At 38.7% G+C, this 23483-nt stretch overlaps 1 protein-coding gene and 1 pseudogene across 1 annotated transcript in view; both read left to right on the top strand.

Annotated features, from left to right (window-relative positions):
• The window catches only part of IL1RAPL2 (interleukin 1 receptor accessory protein like 2), a 1213983-nt gene that overhangs the window by 685250 nt on the left and 505250 nt on the right, over positions 1-23483 (top strand). The window contains exons 4-5 of the mRNA XM_003801635.1: positions 1502-1688; positions 19306-19459. Of these exons, the coding sequence (XP_003801683.1) occupies positions 1502-1688; positions 19306-19459 (341 nt within the window). The remainder of the gene's footprint in view (positions 1-1501; positions 1689-19305; positions 19460-23483) is intronic.
• On the top strand, positions 8472-8857 carry LOC100961391 (annotated as a pseudogene).

Here is a 23483-nt window from a genome sequence, read left to right as displayed (position 1 = left end):
CTAGTCTTCCTGACTCCAAGATGTGGCCAACAGATTGTGTTCTTTGCTAATACGGGGATGCACAAAACATGGCTAACCTTTCTCCTAGAGGTGATCCAAGAATACATGCAAATTGTCTGGGTCATATTTATAGAAGGAATGTGATATTTGGTTAGCCATATACCTGAATCAGAGGAAATGAGGGTTTATACCATATGAGATTGATGCAACAGTGAAGAAGATATGATATAGCTCTCAAATAACATATCTTTTATTTAATCATCCAGCATTTACTGAGAATTTACTATTTATTCATTTAGATCCCAGAGATAGAATGATAAACAAGAGCAATAAATTTTTTGCCCTTATTAATTTGCACTTACCAAATAAATATCAGAAGGTCAGAGAGAAGCCATGCCTATAATCCTAGATACTCAGGGAGGCTGATGTGGAAGGTTGACTTGAGGCCAGCCTGGACAACATAGCAAGACCCCATCTCTTAAAAAATTAAAACAATTAGCCAGGCATGGTAGCATGTGTCCTGTATACTCAGGAAGCTTAAGTGAGAGAATTGCTTAAGGCCAGGAGTTTGAGGCTGCAGTGAACTATCATTGTTGCCACTGCACTCCAGCCTGGGTGACAGAATGAAACCCTTTTTCCTCTGATAAGAAAAGTAACAGGAAGGAAGGCAAGTACAAAGGTCTGTGATTTGAATAGGCTTAGTATGTTAAGGAACAGAAAATGCCAGCATGGCTGCATCCTAATGAGTGAAGAAGAGAGTTCTGTGATGGTCTAGATCATGTATAGCTTCCTGGAGGCAAGAGGGCTTATACATTAGAACCTCCATGGTTGACCACCTCCCTATACTGACCACCTCTTTAAGTTGCTTAACTTGACTAAATTTTCATAGACCAGACATGCACCTCATGTGGGCATCAGCACAGTAGGCCTAGTTCCTTATGTTGTCCACCTCTGTATGTTGACCAACTTTCTGCAATCTCTTGGTGGTCAACTAACAGAGATTCTATTGTATTATTATTGGGGCTGTAGAGTCATGGCATTGAAAAATATTAGTTGCTAGTATTCATTCTCTAAAAGGAAATGTTGGCTTAGAAACCAATGGTAAAATTCAACAGCCCTTGGAGTTAAAGGACTGGCCATGGGGTAGAGCAAAAATGGCTACAGCTCTAGTCATAGAGAAACAGGTTTTCTGTATCAGATTTTTTCAGTGCAGCAATTTTGACACTTGGCAAATAATTCTGACTATCTTAGAGTTTAGAAAATGGGTATAGCTCCTCTCTATAGCCCTGTAACAACCTCATGGCCAGAGATGCTCACATCAGCATTTTCTTTTCAATCTTCTTATCAGTTGAAGTAGAAATCTACTGTGTGTGGTTTGGATGTTGTTTCTAATTTCTGGGTAAGGTCCTAAGTGGAAAAGTCAATACTCGTGAAATATACAGAGTAAAAAAAAGTTATAAACACCCACTAAAGCCATTTTGTTATTTCTCTGTTCCTACAGGAACTCGACATATTGCATGAAGGTGTCAATGTCCTTGACTGTTGCAGAGAATGAATCAGGCCTGTGCTACAACAGCAGGATCCGCTATTTAGAAAAATCTGAAGTCACAAAAAGAAAGGAGATCTCCTGCCCAGACATGGATGACTTTAAAAAGTCTGATCAGGAGCCCGACGTTGTATGGTACAAGGTAACTCAGCATGGTGTCAAATGCATTTTTTTTTTTGCCTCAGTCAATGGCAGGTTTGAGGATAGAGAAAGGGAAAGATTTATTACTAGTTTTTGGTATTAGATATTTCCCTGAGAAGAATCAACAGATCCACCACTAAATAATTCAGAGCTATGACTCCTATCTACTTCTGGTTTTCATGTATTTCTATCAGCAGGTATCAAAAGCAGTCCTGCCTTCTCCAACTGCTAAAAGTACATAAAATCTCCTTCCACCCAAACTCCTAAGAGAAAATGGAACGAAGGGTAAAGATTTAAATAACACATAAAAGAAATTATGTGAGGGATCTAGAAATATTATTAACTGTTAGGAACAAAGGCCCACTATGACAAGTAGTACTCACAAAAAATAACAACTCTTACCATGGTCTACACAGTGGTATCCAATCTTGTTTTCTTTTCTGGTGCACATTGAAAGAATAAGAGTCATCGTGGGCTATGCATTAGATACACAAACACTAATGAAAATTGATGAGCAAAAGGAAAGATCCGTGCATACTTTTCACAATCTCCAACACCACAGATAAGCAAAATAGTTCTCAAATAATCTGCATGTGGCTCTCATGGGCTGCAGGTTGGACACTCCTGGTCTATACTGCTACAGCCACTAGAGGAGAGAAATGGATCCAGTGTAGGATCCATCCAGTTTAGATGGAAATAAGCCACACTTAAAGGTTGCATAAAAGAGAGTGAAATGAAGTCATTATTTACATTGGTGTGAGCAGAGTTGAGAGAACCAATAAGGGAAGAAGCTGTTAATTATCATTCCTAGGCCTGTAGTGGAGAAGGAGAAATGTCACTGAAACTTGGCAAGAGTAAAGTGGGACTGTCAAGAACTGCAGCCTTGGGTGGTGGCCGTAGCTCAGTGGATAGGGTGCTGGCCACATACACCGAGGCTGTCAGATTTAAACCTGGCCCGGGCCAGCCATAACAACAATGACAACTGCAGCAAAAATATAGCCAGGGGCAGCACCTGTAGTTCAGTGGGTAGGGCATTGGCCCCATATACCAAGGGTGGTGAGTTCAAACCTGGCCCCAGCCACCTGAAACAGCAATGATAACTGTAGCAACAACAATAACAACAAAGAAGCCAGGCATTGTGACAGGTGCCTGTAGTCCCAGCGACTTAGGAGGCTGAGGCAAGATAATCACTTAACTCCAAGAGTTGGAGGTTGCTGTGAGCTGTGACTCCACCGCACTCTACTGAGGGTGACAAAGTGAGACTCTGTCTCAAGAAAAAAAATAGCTGGGTGTTGTGGCAGGTGCCTGTAGTCCCAGCGACTTAGGAGGCTGAGGCAAGAGAATTAAGCCCAAGAGTTTGAGGTTGCTGTGAGCTGTGATGTCACAGCACTCTACCCAGGGTAACATAGTGAGACTCTGTCTCTAAAAAGAACTGCAGGCTTACAGGAATATATGAGGATGGCAGACAGGGCAGGAGCAGGCAGAATAAATACCCTAAGCCTTCTCATCCTGCCCTCTGGTTTCCTGCCAGGTGCCTTTCTCTCTCCCCATCCCCTGTCAAAGTCAAACAGATGGGAGAGGGCAAAACCAGGAGATAGAGTCAATAGCCTTCAGCATCCTTGGGAATAGAGTGGAGCAGACAAGGGCAGAGAATGGACATAGAAGAAGAAGTGGAAAATAACCACACAACCTTCCAGCTATGATATTCTGGCTGGCATATCCCATGGTCCTATAACTGAGCACCTCCTGCCAGCTCTAAACCACAGGGATTGACACACTGTACAGTCTTACAATGTGGTGTCTGGAGGTGACCAAGGAGGTTTTCTGCACAGATGCTGTGCCCTTTGTTGGAACCAAACACTCAGGACACGTGAAGCATGCTGTTTCTTTAGGATCTGACAGACAGTTTAGGAAAGCCTAAACTTTAACTCCCACAGGTGTCATGTGCTTTTATGTTTGGAAGCATCTTCATTTTCATACCTGGGGTAACTCACCTGCGCACATACTAAACTAGGACATTCCGGTCTCGATGTGAGTTGTTCTTCTTTTTGTTTCTTAATGAAGATAATATTGTGAAAGTAAAAAGGAACATGGTATTTATTATAAACAAAGAGTATAGATAATTTAATGAGACCCTTCAATACCTTGTTCGTATTTATTAAGCGATTAGTCTGGTGTGTTGTTCACTGTGCTAAGTTTGCTTTCTATATTACCTCATTTAAATTTCAAAGCAACTCTGTATAGTGGGTGCTGTGAGTATAAATAGAATAGAGGGAAAAAAAAAAAAAACTGAGGCTTAGAGAGATGCAACTTGTCCAGAGTTACACAGCTAAAAATGCCTGATTTTCTATTCAAGGCAGTGTGATTTCAGAGTTCATTTTCTTAATCACTACCCTGTCCTGCAATGGGCCTGGGGCAAAACCCAGCCTTGATCACATCAGAGGACCCCTGGTAAGATGCTGTGCTGGTACAGAAGAGCCTGAAGGGAAGTTGACCTGCCCAAGAGTTAGCTAGGAGTAAAATCCAGGACATGAGACTCCCCTTATAGTAGTCCCTCTACTATCTCATCTTTTCATTTTTATGTTATATTCTTCTTTCTTTCCTCATGTCCCTAGATCTCACTATCATTATTATATACCAAAGCAATTTACTGATTGGGAAATGCTACCCCCCTCCTTAGAAATGGGCTAACAATTATGAAGAAAATGGCTTTTCCACCTCTGCCTAGATAATAATGTTTACTATTTCTATAACTTGTTTGTTTGTTTGTTTTGAGACAGAGTCTCGCTCTGTCACCCTGAGTAGAGTGCGGTGGCATCATAGCTCACAGCAACCTCAAACTCTTGGGTTTGAGCAATCTTCTTGCCTCAGCTTCCTGAGTAGCTAGGACTACAGGTACCTGCCACAAAGCCCAGCTAGTTTTTCTATTTTTAGTAGAGGTGGGGTTTCACTCTTGCTCAGGCTGGTCTCAAACTCCTTGGCTCAGGCGATCCTCCTACCTCAGCCTCCCAGAGTGCTAGGGTTACAGGTGTGAGCCACCATGCCCGGCTAGTTTTCTGTAACATTTTAAAATTGATAAATAATGGTCATAAGGATGCTTGACATTTATTGAGTACTTACGGTATGCCAGGCTGTTTTTTAAGTGCTTCAGATGGATTACCTCAGTCTTTAGAACAACCATATAAATTAGGTATTATCCCTGTTTTATAGAGGAAGTGTCTGGAGACTCAGACAAATTAAGTGGCTTTTCCAAAGTCACAGTTTGTTTATTTACGGGGCCTACCCTCTTAGCCCCTAAATGATATTAATGGATCAGTATAAAGTACTAGAACCAAAATTTAAAGGAATATGTTAAGTTTTACTTCTCATACAAGGTTTCAAGTAAATCTCCAAAGAAAACGTATTGATGTATCAGGAAAATGTTACCTTTTACAATCTATATTTGGATAATCTGTTCTGCCTGCTTTATAGCCTATATGTTCTATATCTCATGAACAAGAAGTTATTTTGAATGGCTGGGCGTGGTGGCTCATTTCTGTGATCCTAGCACTCTGGGGGGCCGAGGCCCGTGGATTGCTTGAGCTCACAAGTTCGAGACCAGTCTAAACAAGAGTGAAACCCCGTCTCTACTAAAAATAGAAAAACTGAGGCAAGAGGATCGTTTTGAGCCCAAGAATTGAAGGTTGTCGTGAGCTATGATGATGTCACAGCACTCTATCCAGAGTGACAGCTTGAGACTATGTCTCAAAGAAAAAAAGAAGTGATTTTGCCCTGGCTGTAGAAACATGGAGAATACATTTGTACAAAATTCATTCTTCCACACATCCAAATTATAAATGTCCAATGTCTTATCTGTAGCATTTAAATAGCGAAAAGTTAGTGTTTTTCATGATCCTTTCCCCAGCCCTGTTTTCAAATATATGTAATCTTCAAACTGGCCTCTTTTTTTTTTTTAAATTAAATCATAGCTGTGTACATTAATGCAGTCATGGGGTACAGTGTGCTAGTTCTATATACAATCTGAAATATTTTCATCAAACAGGTTAACAAACTGGCCTCTTTTTATCAATCTCTGCTTTTTACTCCCTGTCGAATCATATTGCATCACTCTCGCCTTCTGTTTGGGGTTTCCTAGGCCATCTGAAATATGCTATGATAGGCCTCTGAGGACTACCATTCTATGCCTGTATGTAATCACAGTTGGTTAGGAAGGTCGAGGCAGATCTGGTGGCCCTGCGAGCTGAAGGTCTGTCAGAGCCTATAGAAAGATAAATATTAATGTAAAGATTCCTGAGTAAGGCAGTCCTGACTGTCTGTGGAATGCAAGGGATATGTGTAAGGGGGCTATCTGTCCTCTATCAGAAGCATATCCATTAGCTAAGGGAGGTGCGTGGCTATGCTTTTAGAAGTTCTTCCTGACACTATATTCAGTTCATTAACATATTTTTATGATTCATTTTTTTCTCTTTTAAGAAATACTGTCAACAGCAATATCCATTCTGATTTACCCATGCAAGTTTCAACCTGCTTGGTTCATCGGTGTTGCTGGGAAGGCTTCATTGGTTTCCTTCCATGTGGCCCTCACTTGGTGTCAGCTATAGATCTGGAAAGGGAGTACTTTTGCATGATGATTTTTTATGATTTAAAAAGAGGGTTAAACGAGTCTCAAGGCCTTGAGCATTTGCAGTGGGCTTTCAGGGGTGGCACTCCTTCCCATTACACAACGTGTTGATGGTTCTAAGAATTTAGAAGAGCCCAAACTTCACTGAATGATGAAGAAAAGAGAGGAGTAGGCATCCTCCATCTGCCATCCGGTGACTACAGTAACTGAAGGAAACTTTGCAGCTGTAAGAAAAAAAACTGTTCACGAAAACAATCAAGTGTCATTTAAGGACATATAAGCAGTACTACAGATTGGATTGCCAGCAGTGTCCAAAATCCTGCATGATTATCTTCGAGTCAGGAAAATTTCATCCCAGAGGGTGCCTCACACTTTGACAGATGAGTAAAAGCGCTTCCATGTTGGATGGGATGAGGAAATGCTGGTGAGATTTGTCTGAGGCAAGTCCAAACGCGTTTCTGATCATTCTTTGGTGATGAAACCTGGATTTGCTAGTTTGATCCAGAAAGTGTCAGTTGACAGTGTGAATGTCTTTCCCGATGAAAATCTGTCAATGAAAGTGAAGTGGTCCCTAAGTGTCCAAAAGAAAATGGTGGCAACTTTTTTTTCCAATAGCAGTCATGTTGTACCTATTCCTCTGGAGGAACAGAGGATTGTTACTACTCAGTGGTACATAAAGTTATGTATACCAAAACTTTTTTGGAAGCTTCAAGAATGGTGGCCAAGGACAGGACTGTGGGGGACCATCTTCTATCATCACAATGTGTCCACCAACACAGTCAACATCATTATTCGGTTCCTGGACTCCACAGAAGTTAAACTTATGACCCAACCTCCCTACAGTACTGACCTGGCCCGGTGTGATTCTTTCCTGTTTCCTACAATAAAAAATTACATACAGAGAAAAGTTTCTCCAGCTCTGAAGGAGTTGTTTATGCCTACAAAAGCGAGCTTACAGCACTTGAAGAAAATGAGTGGAAACAGTATTTTCAAAAATGCTTTACAAGAATGTAAAAGGACATAGAATGTTGAGGTGGTTATTTTGAGAAAATATGGTAATCAAAATGATTTAGCATTTGTTAATTTTTGTGTTTCTCAAAACTTTCAGAGTGTACCTTGATGGGGCTTAGACATTAGAGCAGACTATTCAATAATGTTAGTATTTTTAGAGACATTTTAGAAATGAGGGATATTCTTTTCTTTATTGACCTATGAATACTAAAATCCCTCATCATTCACCAGTTGTCCATTGTCACAAAAGTGTAGAGTCCCTTTATCTCATTTCTAAACTAAAGAATCCCCTAAACTTAATAGGAACATCAGCAATAAAAATACAAATACAGACTTTGAGGTGAAGCATTTATCTTTGTAATTAGCTACTTAAGTTGGTAAAAGCCTAGTGTTAGGCAGCGCCTGTGGCTCAAAGGAGTAGAGTGCCAGCCCCATATGTTGGAGGTGGTGGGTTCAAGCCCAGCCCTGGCCAAAAACTGCAAAAAAAAAAAAAAAAAAAAAAAAAAGCCTAGTGTTAATGAGGTCCAGGCTACCAGTTCAAATCTTCCTTTTTTGTGTCACAATATTGCAATTTCAGATGTTTGCCATGAGTTATAAATGGCCTTGGTTGGGAATGATGAATTATTTTGTACAAATTTATTCATTAATTTATACATCTGGTCATTCATTCAACACCTATTTATTGAATGCCTACTTGTATAAGGTGCCATGCTAAGAACTGGGAATTATTTTCCTCTTCTTACAGAGGGAGATAGATAAATAAACAGCTTCTTTTCAAAACTCCAGGAAGAAACTATATCAATTAAAACATCTAAAGAACACCTCTTTAGGCTCAGTGCCTGCAGCTCAACAGCTAGGGTGCTAGCCACATACATGGGAGCTGGAGGGTTCGAACCCAGCCGAGGCCTGCCAAACAACAATGACAACTACAACCCCCCTCCCCCCAAAATAGCCAAGGCATTGTGGTGGGCGCCTGTAGTCCCAGCTACTTGGGAGGCTGAGGCAAGAGAATCACTTAGGCCCAAGCATTTTAGGTTGCTGCGATGCCAAAGCACTCTACCCAGGGTGACACAGTGAGACTCTGTCTCAAAAAAAAAAAAAAAAAAAAAAAAAAAAAGAACACCTTTTTCTTTCCAGCATGGACCCAGCAGAATGACTCCTGCAAAGAAGGGTAGAGAGAAGAAGAAGGGCCAGTCTGCCAACAGTGAGGTGGTGATTCCAGAATACACCATCAACATTCACAAGCACATCTATGGAATGGGCTTCAAGAAGTGTGTCCCCCCGGGCACTCAGAGAGATCCAGAAATATGCTATAAAAGAGATGGAGACTCCAGAAGTGCTCACTGATACCAGGCTCAACAAAGCTGACTGGGCCAAAGGCATAAGGAATGTCCCATACGATATCCGTGTGCGGTTGTTTAGAAAATGTAATGAAGATGAAGATTCACCAAACAAGCTCTATACTTTGGTTACCTATGTACCTGTTACCGCTTTTAAAACTCTCCAGACAGTCAATGTAGATGAGAACTAACTGGTGATTGTCAGACATATCAAATAAAGTTATAACCCCCCCCAAATCTAAAGAACAGCTTAAATCAATAGCATGTTTGTATTGAATAAAGGATAGCAGACATACCTGTTTTAAGCCATAGACACGAGTGTCTTTGCAAAGTAAAATTTCAAAGAAATAAGATCAGTTAATATTGCAATAGTACCCAATAGTTGACAGTAATCTTTCAAAAAACTTTGTAATAGCACACATATAAAGTGAGAATAGGGCATAATGGGAAGTGAGTGAATGACCTTCCCTGAGGCCTTTAGTTGCTCCTGCCCTTTTCTGGCTGGACTGAGTAACAGAAGATCATGTGTCCATATGCCAGTAACCCTCATGTAGCACCCCATGTCCTATGGCCCACTGGTTTGGAAGCTCTGGTTTGCTCTTCCATAAAATGTGGCATAATTTTTTTAAACTGAGAGATGGCCGAATAATCCAATCTTGTCTTTGGAATGCAGGGAGTAAGTAGGAGGGGCTGGATCTCATCTATCTAGCAAAAGTGAGGAGGCTACTTATTGGTGATGGTTATCTTCTTACAGGCGAGGAAACTGAAATAATTTATAAATGGTCACTTAGTTAAAATGTCAATTAGGTTCAAACCCTGAACTTCTAACTTCGAATAAATGTTCTTATAACACCACTGTCATTGCTCTACTCAGTGCTTATGTTATGCACTGGTGTCAGTGATGTAAACAGAATTCTCTATCAAAACTCTTACTCCAGAACTGAATCCTGAAATGCTCTCTAAGGGTTTCTTAATGACTCTCAGTGTCCACACAGAACCAGAAAGAGATTTCTTTCAAGATCAAAGTAGAACTAAGTAGAAAGAATTAGAATATAATCTTAAAGTCTGTCTGGTATAACTCATTCGTCTTACATGTGAAGAAACTGAGGCTCAAAGAGGTGAAGTGACTTTTGCTTATGTCTAATGAAACCCACTTCTCTCTTTTCTTTTTTGACATTTACTGCATTTTACAGAAAGAGACCAGCTAAAAGAAATGAATGTATAGGTATATAATAGTGCATTTAGAAGCTGTTGTTTGGGCAAATCGAGCAAGGTAGATATGCATGTGGTTAGTTGTATCAACTCTTCCATTTTACCTGTCTAAGGTAATTCATGTTCCATGTTTGTTGTATCCTTCCATAATTTCTTCCAAGCTAACATTCTCTCTCTCTCTCTCCCCCCAACACACACACACAAACACACACACACACATCCACATTTAGCTACAGAAGTATACAGATATATCTCCCCTTCCCTTGCTTTTATGAAAAAGGGAACATACTAAGTATATGTATTGACTGTCAATCATTAGCACTCCCCCATTACATAGAAACATATCAAACATCCTTCCACTATTGTTTCTATAGGTCTGATTCATTTTTTTTTTTTTTTGAGACAAGCCTCAAGCTGACCCCTGGGTAGAGTGCTGTGGCATCACAGCTCATAGCAACCTCCAACTCCTGGGCTCAAGCGACCGCCTTCCAATTACCTGGGACCACAGGCGCCCGCCACAACGCTTGGCTATTTTTTGGTTGCAGTCGTCATTACTGTTTGGCGGGCCCAGGCTGGATTCGAACCCACCACCTTAGGTGTACGTGGCTGGCGCCTTAACCACTTGAGCCACAGGCGCCGAGCCTGATTCATTTTTAATAACTGCATAATAGTTTATAGGATGGAACTATTTTAGTCAACCATTCTTATACTAGTGGCTATTTATTTTTTCTACTTTCTAATCACAATGTTGAAATTAATGTCCTTGTAAATATACATACAAGGTGGACATAAAGTTTGTGTGTACCTTAAAATAGTTTAACATGATAAATTTTATGTGAATTTTATGTCCATCCTGTATATCCTTATATTCATGACAAGCTAAGAACACTCTCTATCACCACTATTACCCACATTGTTTTGAAGGTTCTAGCTGATGTTATAAGAAAATTAAATGAAATATGCTATATAAATATTTGAAAAGAATAGAGGAATGATCTTAATTTTCATAGTATATTATTGTGTACCTAGAAAATGAGGGACTCAATAACAGCCAAATAAAACAGAACTACTAAAAGAATTAGATAGGGTAAAATACGCAAAAATTCAGTAGCTTTTGTTTCTGCTAAGAATAATCAGTTAGACATGTGAAAAGGAAAGTGACAGAATCTTATTTACAACAATAACAGACTGTAAAACGCTTTAGAATACATTTAGCAAGGATACATAGGGACTTATATAAAAATATAATTTTATCAAGGGACATAAAATACGATGTAAATTAATGGAAGACAGAACATGTTTCTGCATGGAAAATAACATACAATAAAAGATCAACTCTTCCCAAATAGACATAAATAATGCAACTTTCTGGAGTACATACTTTTTGGAAATGGACAATGTGATTAAACAGTTCATATGAATGGATGAATGTACCAGAATTGCCAAGAAAATATAGGGAAAAACATTCATAAGAGAGGACTTATACTACCAGTTACTGCAAAACAGCATCAATTAATAGGTTTAGGAAAAGATAATTGACCTGTGACACAGAATAGAGAATACGGAAACAGATAAAAATACATAGACGTGAGAATTTAATATACAATAAAGGTAATGTTTCATTTTAATGGGTATGGGGATGGACGTGGAATGATGGCTTATTAAAAAATCATGTGGGCATAATTGATTATCTGCTTAGAAAAAAATAGATCTCTGGCTCATATACCCTGTTCAAGAAAAACTTCAAACGGATTATAAGGAGTTCATTTCATCTGCAAAAATAATTGTTTGGAAATGACCATTTCCAAATGCCATCACTCATGTCAGTAAGTCAGGTTTGCAAACATATGAGCTTTACATTGATTTACCTTGTTATACATTCTGACTGTTTTCTTAAAGAAGAAAAAAAGGTCATTAGAAACATCATAATACCACATCCCAAGTGACTAACACTTTCTTGCTAAAAACAACATGGTTTCCCAAAATGCTTAGGGATTTTGAATCCCTTTTGGAAATGTAATAAAATCAATCTGTGCCTTCTTTTGTAACTGTAATATTGTTTTTCATCCTTGAATTTTTAATCCTGTAATGAAATTTGGAGAGAGTTGCAAAGGCCACGTAGGATTCAGTTCGCTGTGCCCTGAAACCAGTGTACTTATTTTTGTTTCTAGATATGGCATTAGAAGTGGGGGAGGGATGCTTTATCAGTTATAAAACATGGGAATTAATATGAGAGAAATGAGAATTTGACATATGTAAGAAGCAGTAGGACCTGATTGAATTAAATCCAAGGACCTGGCTTCTGGTCACCATTCTATTATTAACATGGGTAAGTAATTGAAGATAAATTTCCCCACGTATCAAATAGATGTAATAATATCTGCCCTATATCCTAGACATGTACTTGATATTTACTGCAACTCTAGAAAGGGAAAAATTATATGGAGGCCAGAAATATAGTTAGCTAGGATAGCTCAGACTCAAATTGGGAATTTAAGGCTGAGGATTTTTATTTATTTATTTATTTATTTTGAGACAGAGTCTCATTTTGTCACCTTTGGGAGAGAGTCACAGCATCATAGCTCACAGCAACCTCCAACTTTTAGACTCAAGTGATTCTCTTGCCTCAGCCTCCCAAGTAGTTGGGAATACAGGTACCCGCCACAACACCCAACTATTTTTAGATCCGAGGTCTCGCTCTTGCTCAGGCTGGTCTCAAACCTGTGAGCTCAGGGCAATTCACCCACTTTGGCCTGGAAGTGCTAGGATTATACACTTGAGCCACCATGTCCAGCCAGACTGAGGAATTTTAAAAGGTCATGTCATTATGTATAATTTACAAACAGCAAAGTAACTCACTTTTATGTATATTATTTGATGTGTTTTGACATATATGTGTGTGTGTGTGTTATACTACACTCAAGATATGTAACATTTTGGTCACTGCAAGTTCTTCCATATCCGTTTATACTCAGTCCCCTCCTCCTAGTCCCAATCCTTGGTAAAGCCATACATGTACTTCTATTGATGACCATTTGGGTTGATGCCATTTTTGGTGATTAGAAGTAAAGGTATTATAGGGTTAAGTTTTGACTTTATTTTTTATTTTTTTAATTTATCAACATGATTTTTTTTTGTAAACTTTTATAGTCTTTTTTCAACAGGTATGTCTTTTTCAGATTTACCAAGAGTTTGCTGTTGATCTTTCCTTAATTATTATAAAGAATACACCTTAGAAAGGACTTGCATATGTCTTTAATGGCATCCGAGGCATAAAAACACTTCATAGAAAATGAAAGCCTCTTAAGCAATGTCCTTCCTACAGTCTATCTTCTATATATCCACTAGAATGATTGTTTAGAAATGCACATCTGATCATAGGATGACATTATTCAATGAAGTCCAATGATTCTATCAAATTATTTACATGGTAGCTCCTTTTTAGTGAGGGTTTACAGGGCCTGACATCATGCCAAATATGATTATGTAGTACCTGACTCAATCTTTAGAACAGCTCTTTGAGATAAGCTACACAGTATCAGAGCTGGGATTTAAAGCCTAATAGTGTGCAAATTTCTTAAGATAGAATTTAAGACTTTTTACATCTGGATCCAGCTACTCTCAACAGAGCAAAACCTGTTTGTCATTTTTTTTTTTATCTATTCCATGCTTTTTCACATCTGTTGTTCCTTCTGTCTGATACGTCCTGTCTGTTTATCTTTTATATATTGTTTTAAAACTCAGCTCAGATGCTCATAATAGCCTACCTACATACCGTGTGCTCTTGTCCATGTTCAGTCTGCTAAAATTCATGGATGGTCTAGCATTAAAGTTCAAATATTTCTGTTTTTACTTTCCATTTTTTTTCTAGTACTCCCATTATGCTTATGTAACACTTTTGTAGTTGTCCTGCATTTCTTGGATATTCTTTTCCAGGTTTTTTCTCTTTTCCTTTCTTTTTCCCCCCAGTGGATAAAAGATACTGAGATGAATAGGCCTTTAGTGTGAGCTTTTTCCATTTTTCTGGTTAAGAATAAGGCTGTGTTTATTGTTTGCTATAATTGCTGGTGTTAGAAGCTGCAGTTCTTTCTGGTGTTCTTGTTTTTCACTGCCCTCTTGTCTTTGGGTTTTCCTAGAGATGACTTATTATATAAAGTCCCAGGTGTACTGTTCTTTCAGCTGTAATCTCCTATTATTAGACAGGAGCCCTGCTGATGTATTGGTAAGGTATAGGGTAAGAACAAGTGTTATATAATCTTATAGTAGGTCTCAGATTTTTATTTTTATTTTTTATTATTTTTTTTAAATTGTTTTTGAGACAGAGTCTCACTTGTCACCCTGGGTAGAGTGTCGTGGTGTCATAGCTCACAGCAACCTCAAACTCTTGGGCTCAAGCGATTCTCTTGCCTCAGCCTCCCGAGTAGCTGGGACTACGGGCACATGCCACAATGCCCAGCTATTTTTAGAGATGAGGTCTCACTCTGGCTCAGGCTGGTCTCAAGCTCATGAGCTCAGGCAGTCCACCTGCCGTGGCCTCCCAGATTGCTAAGAGCCACGTGCTCAGCCCAGGTCTCAGGTTTTTAATGAGCCTTGTCTCTGGGTTGTGATCTTCACAAGTGCTTTTCAGCTTCTCTTCCAACCCCCATTCGTTGAGAGTGGAAGGTTGGAAGACTGGAGCCCACTATTTTTCCTTCCATTTCAAAGGCTAGTGGGGGCTAGAGCTGGATATTTTCCTTTCCATATATCAAAGGCTAGACGGGAATAGCATGTTTATACCTATTGCTGGCTCATACAGCTGCTTCTGCTCCCAGTGATCTGATGCATTCTATTCTCCTGTATCTCCAGGGGTTTTTTTTTATTTGGGGGGGGGAGGTTCTTTGTGACATGATTTAGCTGATGGATCTGAGAAGAGTTGTTGATTTTCTTTCTGTTCAGCATTTTTCTTGTTGTAACGATGATAGTGACACCTTTAAGCCCTTTACATGTCAGACTGGAAACCAGAAGTTGATCTAGCATTAGAATCATAACTCTGGTTTAAAGTCTTGTCTCTAGATCAGTGGTTCTCAACCTTCCTAATGCCGCGACCCTTTAAGACAGGTCCTCATGTTGTGGTGACCCCCAACCATAAAATTATTTTCATTGCTACTTTATAACTGTAATTTTGCTATTATTATGAATTGTAATGTAAATATCTGATATGCAGGATGGTCTTAGGCGACCCCTGTGAAAGGGTAGTTTGACTCCCACAGGGGTTGCGAGCCACAGGTTGAGAACCGCTGCTCTAGATGCTTATAAAAATTTGAGTCACATTAACTTCTGATGATCATTAACATATTATAATAGGTATATATGTAATCTGAAAGCAAAGTATGGAAGGTAATAACAATAATGGAATTATAGTTAGTATTTTTGAGTGGATTTAGCGTGTGATTTAGTATAGTTAGTATTTTTGAGTGGATTTAGTATATTTCAGGTTATTTATATGCATTACTTCATTTAATCTTTGTCATCATTCCAATTGGTCAATATTATTATCACCACATGTTTCTTATAGGTAACAAAATTGAGGCTTCTGAAATTTGCAGAAAGTTAAAATTCCCTAAAGAGTTTATTTTTATTTTTTTATTAGATCATCACTATGTACATTACTGCATTTATGGGGTACAATGTTCTGATTTTATATACAATTTGGAATGTTTACATGTCTGGCTGTCCTATGGAAGAGTACAATCTTGGTGAGAAAAGAGAGAAGTTGGTCTGAGCGTGCTGGTGTTGGGTGTTTAAACAAAGGTGCTTTCAGGAAGGGTTACAGGATTGATTGCCTTATAGTTGCATAGAGGCTTTGTGGTTAAACCTCAGAACCAGAATAGACATTTAAATCTTCCTGACATTCTTGCCATGAGAAATGAGAGTGAGTCATGTGCTCTGAATAGCACTAAAGTCACCACGACCATCAAATCAAATGGATTAAAAAGCACCTGTGAGTGTGATGATGCTATCTCAGAAGTACACTGGGAGTGGTGACTATTTTAGAGTAGAAACTCCAAGATCTAGATGTGACTAACAATAGGTTACTTTTGGGGTCTTAGTAAACAGATGCCTCTCTTGTTACATACTTGGCTCCCAACCCAGCAACTGCTGGCAAGAGAAACCTGCCACTAAGGACGGCTAAGAGGGAGGGGAAAGAAGCTGGGCTTTAATTGCTGACATTACCTTGACTGAGCAAAGATGAACAAACTGTCTATGAGAGGACAAGCAGGGAGCAAAATGGAGTCATTTGTTGAACTTAGGCAACATCCTTAAGAATATTCCTCCGCAAAATTTTCAGGTTGATGAAGTTTAATAGTCTTAGGGACAGTAAATAGTAGGGGAATTACATAGTGAAGGGGGCCTGCTCACATCTGAGCCTTTGGTAATTTGTTCTGGCTTTAGATAAACAACCATCTGGAGACTTGACCTATGCCCTTCAAATGTCTTTACCCAACAGTCAGAATTAAACAGATCCCAGGCAGTGAGGTCTGTCCACAGGAAGATAGGGGGCAGTAGAGAAGCAGTGATAGCAGCAAGCCTAGCAGCCAGCTGCTTGGGAAAGAGCCACTGAAAATAATGGAGCCAAGAGTCTGGAAGACTTCTGAGACTCTACATAGGCACCCAGACCACATTAGAATAGCCAGCAAAATAACTTTGAGAAAGGTTGATTTGTGGTTATCAATAATGTGATGGGATATGCACTTTAAAGTTTCTTCTGACCATAATATAGCTTCTTCACCTACCCACTAACACTAGCATTTGACCTCTTTGGAGCTATATATTTTCAGTGGGTTTAAGTATTATTTTGCTGGAGTATAGTTAGCCAATTAGTGAAGTTTCATTTGTATCTGATAAGTTCATTAACACCAGTTTTCACCAAGCAGAGCTGGAGGCTGTAAAGAGGTATCATCCAGAATTGGGAAGGTTTAGGAATGGGAAACAGTCTCTGCATTAGAAGACCACTGTGTAAACTGCTACCCAACAGGGCGTAATGAATAAACCTGCAAGCTTCTGGGTTCTGGCTACTCATGTGATAGTGAATGTTATCCCCATACTAAGCAAATGTGCTTAAGATCACAAGGTAAGAGAACTTGGGTGAACCCTAAGATTTTAGCCTGGAGATACTTTATCCTCAAATCAGTTTGCCTTTTCATCTAAATTATATTGTCTCCAGAGGGGTACATATGACTTGAAGACAGTATTTTCCTGTGCCACAGTTTGCCCCCAAAGCTATCTATTGGATACAAAGAATCCTTTATAAAGCTTTATATGGCAACTTGGAAAGCACTTGGGACTATCTAGCTCTGTCCTAAGGGACATGTAAAGATTCCAGGCTGTTATTCATCAGGACTTACTTTCTAATTCCTTTACATTCCAGCTTTTTACTTCCTGGGAGGAAAAAAGTCAAAAGCAGGGAAAATGAAAATTATTAGAACTAATTGCATACGGACTCCCCCCCCCCCAAATGACATTAAAAAGCACCAGCATTTGTCTTTAAATAAAGTGAGTGTGTGGGCTTATCTCCCCACCTCCACAACAGCTATGTGAAAGTGCAGCAGCTCGGTTTTCATATTCCTTTCCCTTCAAAATGCCCAGAGGGCCCATATTTTTGTTTAATGACCTTCAGAATGATGCTTTAGAAATCTGAAGCTATCAGAATTGGAAGCAATGCGAAAATAATTGTGGATTATTATTGTATGACGACAGTGGCAGCTGGACTGTTTTTTTGTTCTTTTTGCTCAGACTTTCTTCTTCATTTTCCCAGAAACCTTATATGCTAAGGTTTAACTCAGAAGCAAATCTCATATAGGTGATAAACCTTGCCAGACATGGTACGTAATATAATTTTAGACAGACCCTTAACTGTTCTGCAGAAAGACCCTGGGGAGTGAAGCAGCCTTATATCTAGATGCCCTCGATAGTATGACTTTTATTTACTCTCTGACACTATGTGTGGGTAGTGGTATTAAACCTAAAGCACGCATATCTCTTAAAGATTGCGCCTGTGAACTTAAGTGCCAGTTTTTGTGTTTTGTTGTCAAAACTCCTGCTAACATAAAAGAGAAAATCGTGTTAGAGGGAAAAACTATTAAATGGGTGCTGACTCTCCCAAATCATTTATAAATGCACGCACATATTCACCCCCACCCAAATAAATAAGCACTCACAGCTGGGGACGGAGAGTCAACACAGATACTAACTTTACGTGAATGTTCAGGATGTGTATGTGGAGAGCAGGGTGAGGAATGATCGATGCAGATGTTACGTATCCAGTAATGGGAAAGTGGAAAATGTTCTCCACAGCGGTTCACATCACCTGCCTCACCATCAAATTTCTTTATTACCTCAACTGATAGACTCGGGATTTAGAGGATGAAATACTTTGTCCTTGATTATTCAGCACTCCCTCACAGCCATCCCCCAGGCCTCCACTGATGTTTATACAACATTTGGCTATCACTGTGGTGGAGCATTTGGGATGAATAATGGACAGAATGGGACAATATCTGAAAAAGAGTCTGATCAAATTCCCCAAAGACAAAGCTGCTTGGCTGAATATTCTCACATACTTGGTTATTGCTGTATCCTTGTCACTTTCTGGAAAAGTGTCACACATTCCTTTCTAGGGAAGTCTAATCTCAGTAGCGTGGCTCGCATTCCCAGCAAGAGAGTAAGACAATTGGCTTCAAAACCCAAATCTTTTTCTTGCTTATATATCATTGAATTCAGAAAGTAAGTGGATGATTCCTTCATGCTGTTACTGTAACAAAGAGTGTCCTCATTTTACGTCCCATGTTTTGAGAAAAATCCTTAAGCCTACATTTGTAGACCCTTTCCTTTCTACTCCCTGAATTGAACTCTCAACTATAAGGAGGGGAGACTCTTGAGTAATAGTATTAGTTTTTACAATAAGGAGTAATTAATGAAACAATTATAAACTTCGTTGCCAATGTAAAAGCTTATTAGGAATGTTTAATAATGCTTAAGACTCCCCTGGAGTATACTAAGTGGCTTAATGAACCATGTCCTCTGAGTACTCTTAGGAAATATCTCTGTCAAATAGAAAGAGCCAGGATGTTATAATAATATTTAGCAACTTTTAAGGTTCTGGTATACCTTTCTTGCATTTGGGGAGCATGTGTGCTATTCTGTTTTTACAGAAGGCTTCTAAAGACTTCTTGCTCTTGGGAATCAGACCTTTAAAGTGGTTATTAGTATGATAGTTGTGATATTTGAACTAGACACAGTAAGATATATTTATGATTTTGCTTGGTCATTGACTTCTTAGTTGTATATTTTGGAAACTAGAGAGAATACAAAAAAGTGAAAGTACTAACCTGCCGGTACCGAGATATTGCTTGCGAATTTTTAATTTTGCTGACTTGGATATATTTTCTCTGCAGGAATGTAAGCCAAAAATGTGGAGAAGCATAATAATACAGAAAGGAAATGCTCTTCTTATTCAGGAAGTTCAAGAAGAAGATGGAGGAAATTATACATGTGAACTTAAATATGAAGGAAAACTTGTAAGGCGAACAACTGAATTGAAAGTTACAGGTAGGAATTGCTTCTTTCTATTGAATTATGGAAAATGAGATTGCAAGTATAATCTGGTTTGGGAAGAAACAGTTTTGTTCAAAGAGCCAACTTGCTGTGAAATTAGAAATAGCTGCATATCAAATAGTTGGAAAGTTCACTATTAGTAAGTTGTACTAAATAAAAGGTATATGTGGAATATGAACAATTAATTTAAGGAACAAGGGCCAAATTGCTGAATATCTGTTCCTTTCTCTTCCTTTTTTTTTTTTTTTTTTTAGACAGAGTTTCACTTTGTCTCCCTCGGTAGAGTGTTGTAATGTCATAGTTCACAGCAACCTCCAACTCTTGGGCTCAAGCAATTCTCTTGTCTCAGCCTCCCAAGTAGCTGGGACTACAGGAGCCCACCAAAATACCCAGCTATTTGTAGAGACAGGGTTTTGCTCTTGCTAAGGCTGGTCTCAAATCCGTGAGCTCAGGCAATCCACCTGCTTCAGTCTCCCAGAGTGCTAGGATTATAGGCTTGAGCCACCACACCCAGCCTATCTATTCCTTTCTTTATGAAAAGGTCACTCTTTAATCTAATATTGATTATTACTAAACATCTCAGAAAGGATATACTGGACCCTAGGATGTTGATTTAACCCACATGTAGAGTCTCCTTATAGGTTAAAGCTGCTTTCAGAAGAAGGTTCAGTTGGACTGTGGAATGAAATCTTCTTGGACTACATCCAAAATGTCATTTATACAGAATTCTCCATAGTGAGAGATGTTATTATGAGTTTCTAGTGATTCTTAGATAAACTCTAAAAGAACATGGACATGTGTGTTTTAAATCTGAAGTACCAGCAAAGCATAAACTTGTAAATCTCTCATAGAAGTGGAAGAGATAAGCTCAGAATATTTTCTCTTTATTCCAGAATGTTCTTAGGTGGAAAGTTTTAGGAGGTAATTTTCAGATCTAGGACAGAGTCTAATTCCATAAAGTTATCCCTCACAATGGATATGACAGTCCCTCAGAAACTATCTGACAAAAAGGCTACCTGCTGTTGCTCATGAAGGAATCTTGATTAATTTTCCTATTGTTTTATGTATATCATAAGTGTATTATTATCTAGCTTATAGGTAGAATCTATAAAAAATTGAATATATAGAAACAGAGAGTAGAACGATGACTACAAAGGGGCAGGGGGAATAGGAAATAAGGAGGTTACCAGTTACAGATTTCTGTTAAAGTGCATACAAATTTTCAGTTACATAGGATGAATAATTCTAGTAATTTAGCATACAGCGTGATGACTAATAATGAGTAGTATATTAATAATATTATAGTGTATGCTGAAATTTGCTGATTTATAGTGTTCTTACCACCAAAATAAATGACAATTATATAGGGAGATGGGTGTATTCATTTACTTGACTATAGTATTAATAATAATTTTACTATGTACAAATATATCAAAACATCATGCTGTATACCTGAAATACATACAATAAAAGAGATATGTATGTACATGTTTGTATATATACACACACAAATTTGTATTGTGGATGAAATCTGAGTCATCACAAACTTTGAAATTATCTAGATAGTTGCAGTATTGACTGCATTAATTGATTTATGACTTATGCACTTGGGTATTACCTGTTTAACCATCTAGTACTGACATCAACCAACTGGCCAATTTTAACATATTCTTGTTAATATTAGGAATATATATATATTTTATGTCTGACCAACTTTTTTGGAGTAATGTTAAAATCAATCAACTTATATTGATACTTGCTGAGTTAAGTTCATTGCTATAATTCATATATTTAAGTTTTTGATTTTTGAGATATAATTGTTTATTTTTGTCTGTTCCAAAATTTTAAATCCTAATCCAGGGAATAAAAATATGTACATATTCATTCACTCTCTATACTAATAAATGGCAGTTTTATTTCTTAGTTTGACTTTGTAGAGTAATTTCTGTGAATGTTTATATAATTCTTTTGATTAGAATTGCATGTTCTTTCCCCCATGAGCTTTCCAAATAACTACCATATTGGGCCAATCCCAGATAACAGAGACCTGCTTTTGATTAGTTTCTGATTTCCTCAATGGGAACTATACTTCCCAGCCTAATTCACAGTAGAAGATTTAACCATAGGCAGTCACATGTCATTAGTAAGTGAGCTGACCATGCACAAAGCCTTGCAGCATCATCACTTTGACCATAATCGCCAGCCTTTATCATACGCATGCATAGAACTTCCATTTTGGAATCATTTGCTAAGGTTTGGAATATAGTATTTGGCTTTCATTTTAAGTTGAACCAGAATAAAGTAAATACTAAACCTCCTTTTCACTTATATCTCATGGGTTTTGGTGATAACACATTTGCTACTTTAGTTTCATTTTAGATTCTAGAAAAGCATAGCTAGAGCTACTCATTTTGTATAATTTATAAGATGATAATTTACTTGTTCCAAACTTTCAGTGTAATTGAACTATGGGTTTAAAATTTCATCTGAATACCTTGCAGAGGTTCTCAAGATTTAATGTGCTTCAGAATCATGTAGAGGGACTCAGGTAGGATAAAGGTGAAGATCTTTAAATACAGATTCCTGAGGGTTGAGCTTGGTGGCTCACGCCTGTAATCCTAACTTCGTTTCTAAAAATAGCCGGACTAGATGTCATGATGGGCACCGTAGTCCCAGCTACTTGGGAGGCTGAGGCAAGAGAATAGCTTGAGCTCAAGAGTTGGAGGTTGCTATGAGCTGTGACGCCATGGCACGCAACCTAGGCCGACAAAGTGAGACTCTGTCTCAAATAAATAAATAAATAAATACAGATTCCCAGGTCTCTCTCTCAGATTCTAGCTTAGTACATCAATATGACTAGGAATTTTACTTCTGGTCTCCGTAATTCTGTTGTGTGCCTTCCAAGAAATACTATGGTGTTAAACAAGTCAAAGTCCTAAGTTTGATTCCCTTATGAGCACGTTAGTTTACACACCCACACATACACTCACAAACTGATTTTATAGGCCCCAAATTGTTTTCCCAAAATTCCTAAGAACTGTCATTGTTACTGAACCAAATCCAGGTCTGCTCACCGTGCACAGTAAAGCCAGATAGTGAAGCCAAGTGTTGAAGCAAGAGAAAGGCTTTATTGCCTAGTGCCAAGCAAGGAGTACAGGCAGCTAGTGCTTATGACTTGGACACCCCAGTGGCTTACAAGGCAGGCTTTGTAAAGGCAGGCAAAATTGTAAATCAATATTTAGAAGCTATACATTGGCCCAGCCCCAAAAAGCAGGATATCCTGAGAAGGAGGCACAGAGGGATTCAGACATTCTTAGGTTAGTGGAAAGGAATGTTAAGATGGGTGCGACAGGCCCCTCTAGGAAATTTAGAACAAAGAGCAGCAGAGTTCAATCCCTTAGTTTTCCCTTATCTGCATTTTCTACTGGTGGATGTTCCTCAAAAACAAAAACATATATTAAGACGCCATCTTTTACTTCCCACTGGGAACCAAAATACCTCTTGACTCTGGTTTGCTTGTAGGGCATCATTCTCATCAGGTTATCTTTTCACTTACTATGGCTAGCCAGGTGCCTGGAATTTCCCCTGAAGAGACTTAAGATTTTTTCATGCTCCTCTCCCACCCCACCTCCCAGAGCCAGTCCCCTGCCTGGTCAGGTATCATGAAAATGCAGATCATGGTAACAAAAAGTAACGTGTCAAAGTGTAGTTGGAATCTCTCTCAGCTGGGTCCTTGGTCTCAGAGATTTGAAGAATGAATCCACAGACTATCATGAATAAGCAACAGGATAGATTGTTTTATTGATAGATAAGCAAAAGAGTGAGACAAAGCCTCTGGCAGCAGATGGGGGACCCTAGTGGGTAGCCTATTTGACCTTCTGTATAGGGGCTTATATACTGCCTTTCTTATCCTGTGGGCAGGGGGTTATGGGAGATGGACTGTCATAATTGGTGCCAGAGACTTCAGGGCCTATGTTAATTTTAAAACTGCTTTAAAACTGCTGCTGTGTAGCAATGC

Source organism: Otolemur garnettii, unplaced genomic scaffold (genome assembly GCF_000181295.1).
Source record: "Otolemur garnettii isolate 467f Iridium unplaced genomic scaffold, OtoGar3 scaffold00216, whole genome shotgun sequence".
In the NCBI taxonomy this organism is placed as follows: domain Eukaryota; kingdom Metazoa; phylum Chordata; class Mammalia; order Primates; family Galagidae; genus Otolemur; species Otolemur garnettii.
The sequence above is the reverse complement of the archived record's forward strand: the minus strand, read 5'-3'. Positions and strand labels throughout refer to the sequence as shown.